Here is a 6778-nt window from a genome sequence, read left to right on the forward strand (position 1 = left end):
ATTATGATGTGATTATTTCATATACATCATTTAATTTGATGTATTAAAAATAATATCCATCACATAATTTCTAAAAGGGAAAGGGCTCCAATATGTCATCAAACTTTGAGAAAATATTCATCTACGTCATCCGTTAAAAAATTGACTCATCTACGCCGTTTTCATTTGAAAAAAAGGATCATCCATGCCATTATTTGTTAACTGAAAAAAGTTTCGATTTTGCAAAACCATTTTTTACAAGTGGTCAATTATGATTCAACCACGTTATTAATTAAATATTTTTTTAAAAGGGAAAAAATCTCAAATATGTCATCAAACTTTGAAAAAAATGTTCATTTAAGTCATTCATTTAAAAGTTTAGCTCATTTATGCTATTTCAGTTAACAAATATTGATATAAATGAACCTTTTCTCAAACGAAAATGACATAGATAAGTCAAAATACGACGATTTTGTAAGGGCAATTATGTCTTTTTTTTTAAGTAGATCTATAGAGTTGGATCTTGATTAATTGTAGACCACCGCAATTGGACTGTCGACAGGGTGTCGGTGCTGCTGAAGTCACAAAAAGTAGAAGAATGTACTTTCAAAATGTCGATAATTGGATTTAAATGCACAAACGTGGGCAAGTTACTCCCATTTCATAAAAAACAATGGACTTAGTTTTATTTTATTTTGGAAAAGATTTAAATATCTATCGAACTTTGAGAAAAATTTTATTTATGGGCTTATCTATATCTATGTCATTTCGTTTAGAAAAAGGTTTATCTATAGATAAGTCAAATTTTTAACGGATGACATAGATGAGTTTTTTTCAAAGTTTGATGACATATTTGAGCCTTTATTCTTTTAAAAAATTATTTAATTAATGACGTGGCTGAATCATAATTGACCACGTGTAAAAAATAATTTTACAAAACTAAAAATATTTTTAGTTTACAAATAACATGAATGAGCCTTTTTTCAAACGAAAATGACATAGATGAATCTTTTCTCAAAGTTTGATGACATATTTGAACATTTTTTCCTTTTATAATTGTGATGTTTGGATGCATACCTTGATTAAGTGGCATAAACATGCAAAAGAAAAAAAATAGTTAGTTCAAAATATGTGATATTAAATCAAACTTGTACGATATAATTAATTTTTAAAATTTTAAAATATATACTTAAAAATGTTCAACGTACCAAAAAAAAAAACTTCAATTAGCATGTTTAGTCAAGTTACTTTTTAGATTGACTAATTATTTATTTACAAAAAGCTACTCTTCAAAAGTAAATAAATTCTAAAAAAATAACCATCATGTAAATCTATTTTTCCTCATTGTCATGATATAATTTCCAACATAAGTAATTTTTGTTATGTTAATATATGCAATTAATCTTTTATCACAAATAATAATAAAAAAATTCCAATATAAGTAGTAGTACATCCCTCCATTGACAAAAAGCATTCAACTACCTAACACTACTCACTTTCCTTGTTGTCTTTTAACTCACCAACCCCAACATCAATTTCACCAACAAATGCAACAAAAAAAGAAAATCATAAAAAGAAGAAGAAAATTAGAAAAAAGAAAAGAGTAAATAATTATCCGGATCAAATATTTACATTAAATTAATACGCGTATATCACGTGTATGAATATAAAACTTTTACATTATAATAAATTACATAATTCGGCATAAATACGAGATACTGATATAATTATCCGCATCAAATATTTATATCAAATTAATACGCGTATATCACGTGTATGAATATAAACCTTTTTATATTATAATAAATTACATAATTCAACATAGATACGAGATATTCATATTGGAAATGTCATCTAAAAAATAAACCCTTTAATATTTAAATTCAAATTTAATCAAAGCTAATACGAATAAATACATTATATTAAAAATACAAAATACTCATATAGAAAGTGTCATTCCAAAAATGAACCTTTCAATAAATATTAAAATTTAGTCGGATCCAGTTCGAATAAATTAATACATGTATATTATGTATATATATATATAAATATAAAAAATTTATATAATAAAAAATTATGACATAAATACGAGATACTCATATTGAAAGTGTCATTCCAGAAATGATCAATATGTAAATTCAAATTTCGTCAAACTCAATCCTCAATAAATTAATACGCATATATTATGTATATAAATATAAATTTGATGTAAACACGAAATACTCATATTAAAAGTGTCGTCCCAAAAACGTAACTTTCAACACGAAAATTCAAATTTAGTCAAACTCAATCCCAAATAAATTAATATGCATATATTATGTGTGTAAATATAAATTTGACGTAAATACGAAATACGAATATTTAAAGTGTCATCCCGAAAAAACGAACGGTTCACTACGTAGATTCAAATTTAGTCGGACCCAACACGGATAGGAAAGGTTGGAGGTGAGTGAGGGGCATTATTGGCCATTAGTTCATCCTCTCACCTCTTTATATATTCCCCTTTCACTTCCCTTCCTCTTTGTCCTCGACCCTTAAAACTCTCTACATTTCTCTCTTTCTTCTCCATTTTCTCTCAATTTTCCTTCAATTTTCTTCAATGGATCCAGTTGCAGTTTGGGGTAATGAACCCCTTTCAACTGTCGATCCTGAGATCCATGATCTCATTGAGAAGGAAAAACGCCGTCAATGTCGCGGCATTGAGCTTATTGCTTCAGAAAATTTCACTTCTTTTGCTGTAATTGAAGCTCTTGGCAGTGCTTTAACCAACAAATACTCAGAGGGTATACCCGGAAACCGTTACTACGGTGGTAATGAATACATTGATCAAATTGAGAATCTGACAAGAAGTCGAGCTCTTGAAGCTTTTCATCTTGATCCAACCAAATGGGGTGTTAATGTTCAGCCTTATTCTGGTAGCCCTGCTAATTTTGCTGCATATACTGCTGTTTTGAACCCACATGATAGGATTATGGGATTGGATTTGCCTTCTGGTGGTCATTTGACACATGGGTATTATACATCTGGTGGGAAGAAGATCTCTGCTACTTCGATTTACTTCGAGAGTTTGCCTTATAAGGTGAATTCGACAAATGGGTATATTGATTACGATAAGTTGGAAGAGAAGGCTTTGGATTTTAGGCCAAAATTGATTATCTGTGGAGGAAGTGCTTACCCAAGAGATTGGGATTACAAGAGGTTCAGAGAAGTTGCTGACAAATGTGGGGCTCTTTTGCTTTGTGATATGGCTCACATTAGTGGTCTTGTTGCTGCTCAGGTGAAAAAAATTCTGCTCTGTACTTATGATTTTACATTTTTTTTGGATCTGCATGAGTATTTTGAATCTCTTTGATTTGTAGATCTGCATTTGATTTAGAGCTTGTGTGAATTGCCTTAATGTATTATAGATCTGAATGCCTTGCTCTGTGATTCATGTGTTCTGTTTGATTAATTACCCATTGGGATAATTGCATGTGAAAATTTTGAAGATCTTTTCTTCAACAAGTGGATCTGAGAGTTCAAATCTCAGTCGTCTGATACCTATTGCTGGTGGGAGGTGATAGGTATTCCGTGCAATTAGTTAAGGTGCCCATAAGCTGGCAAAAGGTGGATTTGAGATTATAATGTGGGAGCTGAGAATTGATTGAGTGCTTCGGGATCGATATTTTCGTTTTTGATTAATTACATTCTTTGGGGTAGTTTCATGTGAAAGTTTTAAAGATCTTTTCTTTAATATGTAGGATCTGAGTGAGGAAAAGATTATGATGTGGGAATTAGAATTGGTTGAGATAGTGCTTCATTGTTCTCTTTACATGAGCATTGTGAGGATTAATGTGGATCAGTGAGGCATTGATTTAGACTTGATATAATAATTCTGATACCACTTGAATTTGATGTGAATCATTAGCAACAAGAATAGTAACAAACACAGTAAAAACCCACAGGTGGGATTAGGGGAGGGTAGTGTGTATGCAGATCTTACCCTACCTTGTGAGGATAGGGAAGTTGTTTCCAATAGACACCTCGGTTCAATGAGAGCTGAAAAAAGAGCAGTAATAACAGACTGTAACGACGACAAAATAATAAGATAAACGAAGCGAAAGAAACAATCAGATAGTACTAAAGATCTAAGAACAAGCGACTTAAATAAATCAGTTGTGAATCCTTGGCATCCATTTTAGTTGATGCAATCCGAGATCACTCTCTGTGATGTCAGGTATGTGTATTCCTAATTGGGGCAACTTTACTTGTCTTCTTGTTGGCTTCAAGCCTCTGCTTTCATTTACGGAAATATTGATATATGTTCTTTTTTGTTAGTGTATTACTGATATTTTGCGGATCTAAGAAATTTGAACAAAAATTGGATCCTTTGTCTTCAAGTTGAGGAAATATGTCACCATTAGTCTACAGTCAAATTTTTTATTTGTCATTTCATTTTCTGTAAATGCTGCAATCTTGGTCTTGTTATATGTTATAACTAATCAGATCGAAGTGGAATGAGGTCAGATTTCTCAAATTACGCTTCAACTTGTAGTTATACAAGCTGAATGTGATATAGGAGGGAAAAGTGCATGTGCCTGTGCCTGTCCCTATCCATGTTTTCAAGAATTCAATTCTATCAAGATGTCCTTGTCATTGGATGTCATAACTCTGTGGTGAATTGATACTAGTCTTGGTGACCATGTGAACACTTATTTATGTTACTCTTGGAAATGATGTGTTGTATTCTAATGGGCTGAATTTCATTATTTCTGGACACAGGAAGCAGCGAATCCCTTTGAATATTGTGACTTGGTCACTACCACCACACACAAGAGTTTGAGGGGTCCAAGGGCTGGTATGATTTTCTACCGCAAGGGCCCTAAGCCACCAAAGAAGGGCCAGCCTGAAAATGCAGTTTATGAGTTTGAAGACAAGATCAACTTTGCTGTTTTCCCGTCTCTCCAGGGTGGTCCCCACAACCACCAAATCGGCGCTCTTGCTGTTGCCCTGAAACAGGCTGCGACTCCTGGATTCAAGGTGTATGCTAAGCAAGTAAAGGCCAATGCAGTTGCTCTTGGTGACTACCTGATGAGCAAAGGATACAAACTTGTAACTGGTGGGACTGAGAACCACCTTGTCCTTTGGGATCTTAGACCTCTTGGTTTGACTGGTAAAAGTTCTTTCTATTCTCGACTATCTGGAAAGGTCTTCTAAGTATTTAATAGTGATTGATACAAATTAACCATTTTGTCTCTCTGCAGGTAACAAGGTTGAGAAGCTTTGTGACCTTTGCAACATCACTGTTAACAAGAATGCTGTTTTTGGTGACAGCAGTGCTTTGGCCCCAGGAGGTGTTCGTATTGGTAAGAGCTGAGAAACTTTGGATATTTTTTTATGCACTATTTCTTTGAACTTCTTTTAGATCCGATTGGTTAAACAACATGGAAAGAGACGAAATGAACTCCCACCTTACTTTGGCAATATTGTGTTTCTACTTGTCCAATCTTTTGTGCCAATTTTACAATTGAGTCATGCACTCATACACCGTGAAAAGGGCGTTCTTCAGCTATCATTATTTCCTAAATGTTTATTTCCATGAATTAACTAACTGAAGTTCCTATTCGGTAGGTACTCCTGCCATGACATCAAGGGGATTGGTTGAGAAGGACTTTGAGCAGATCGCCGAGTTCCTCCACAGGGCTGTTACAATCACCTTGAACATCCAGAAGGAGTTCGGAAAGCTTTTGAAGGACTTCAACAAGGGTCTTGTTAACAACAAGGAAATTGAAGAACTTAAGGTTGATGTCGAGAAATTCTCAGCCTCTTTTGACATGCCTGGGTTCAAGATGTCCGAGATGAAGTACCAGGACTAAACTTGCAGTATGCATGACAACTGCTCTACGTTTCCCGGTTTGTTTCTTTTGTTTGGATGGAAGGAATTTTTTTTTTCTCGACGAGTTTAATTCAATTTAGACCCAAAAAATGATGGTTTTACTTAACTCTGCACTTGGTATTGTAGATCATTGGATCTTGTCTTGTAAGGGAGTTCTTAAGTGGCCTTTCTGGCTTCTAAAATTACCAAATATTTGTAGTGTCCAAAAGAAATAATACCAAGAGAATATGTTGTTTCATTTCTTATAATGTAAGCAATGTTCATTTCTTATGTATGACCATCACTTCTACACATAAGAAAAAAAGAAATGGTATTTTCTTCTCCATAATTATTTCTTCAGCTGAGTAGTAAATAATCATTCAGCACTTTTAAGCAATAAAAAGGTGACTAACCTTTGATATCGAGAATTCAAGAAAAAATAAAAATTGCCCAGCTTAAACTTATATTTTCGTATTATAATAATGCTTTAAATTGTAACAAGTTCTGTAAAATAAAGCATAATAAGCAATGTCGCTCAAGTACAAAGGCACAAGTTCAAAGTCTTATCTAATATTTATGACTAGAAAATTCGTCATATATGTTTATAAAAGATAATGGAGTTCATTATATATATTGCAAATTTTGGTTTACGTGTGTATGTTCATATTTGTAGAAGTATATGTTTAATTATTTACTCTCCGTTTTGAAAAGAATGACCTATTTTTCTTTTTAATTTATTTTAAAAAGAATAACCCTTTTTCTTTTTTGACAACACTTTAATGTCTACCATTGTTAATAATCAATATACCTAATATGCTTTGCGTTGTATGTGTACTTAATTATAGTCCCAACATTTAGTGGTGATTGACAATACGTAAATACTTTGTAAACATTAGCTCAAGCAGTCGAGGGTCTATCGAAATTCGGAAACACTCTCTAACTTCC

The 6778-nt window shown here is 32.9% G+C and overlaps 1 protein-coding gene across 1 annotated transcript; it reads left to right on the top strand.

Moving 5' to 3' along the window:
- Positions 1-2472: 2472 nt before the first annotated feature.
- LOC125866631 (serine hydroxymethyltransferase 4) lies at positions 2473-6101 on the top strand. The gene is made up of 4 exons (XM_049546927.1): positions 2473-3256; positions 4741-5131; positions 5223-5324; positions 5590-6101. Exons 1-4 carry the CDS (start codon positions 2579-2581, stop codon positions 5832-5834), a joined length of 1416 nt encoding a protein of 471 aa, XP_049402884.1. The 5' UTR covers positions 2473-2578; the 3' UTR covers positions 5835-6101.
- Positions 6102-6778: the final 677 nt, after the last annotated feature.

This window comes from Solanum stenotomum, chromosome 6 (assembly GCF_019186545.1).
Source record: "Solanum stenotomum isolate F172 chromosome 6, ASM1918654v1, whole genome shotgun sequence".
Classification (NCBI taxonomy): domain Eukaryota; kingdom Viridiplantae; phylum Streptophyta; class Magnoliopsida; order Solanales; family Solanaceae; genus Solanum; species Solanum stenotomum.

Excerpts from the sequence above, each read along its gene's own strand:
- LOC125866631 (XM_049546927.1), top strand. The coding sequence starts at position 2,579 with ATGGATCCAGTTGCAGTTTGGGGTAATGAACCCCTTTCAACTGTCGAT. Across the intron at positions 5,132-5,222 it reads TAGACCTCTTGGTTTGACTG|GTAACAAGGTTGAGAAGCTT; the intron begins GTAAAAGTTCTT and ends GTCTCTCTGCAG. Across the intron at positions 5,325-5,589 it reads CCCAGGAGGTGTTCGTATTG|GTACTCCTGCCATGACATCA; the intron begins GTAAGAGCTGAG and ends CCTATTCGGTAG.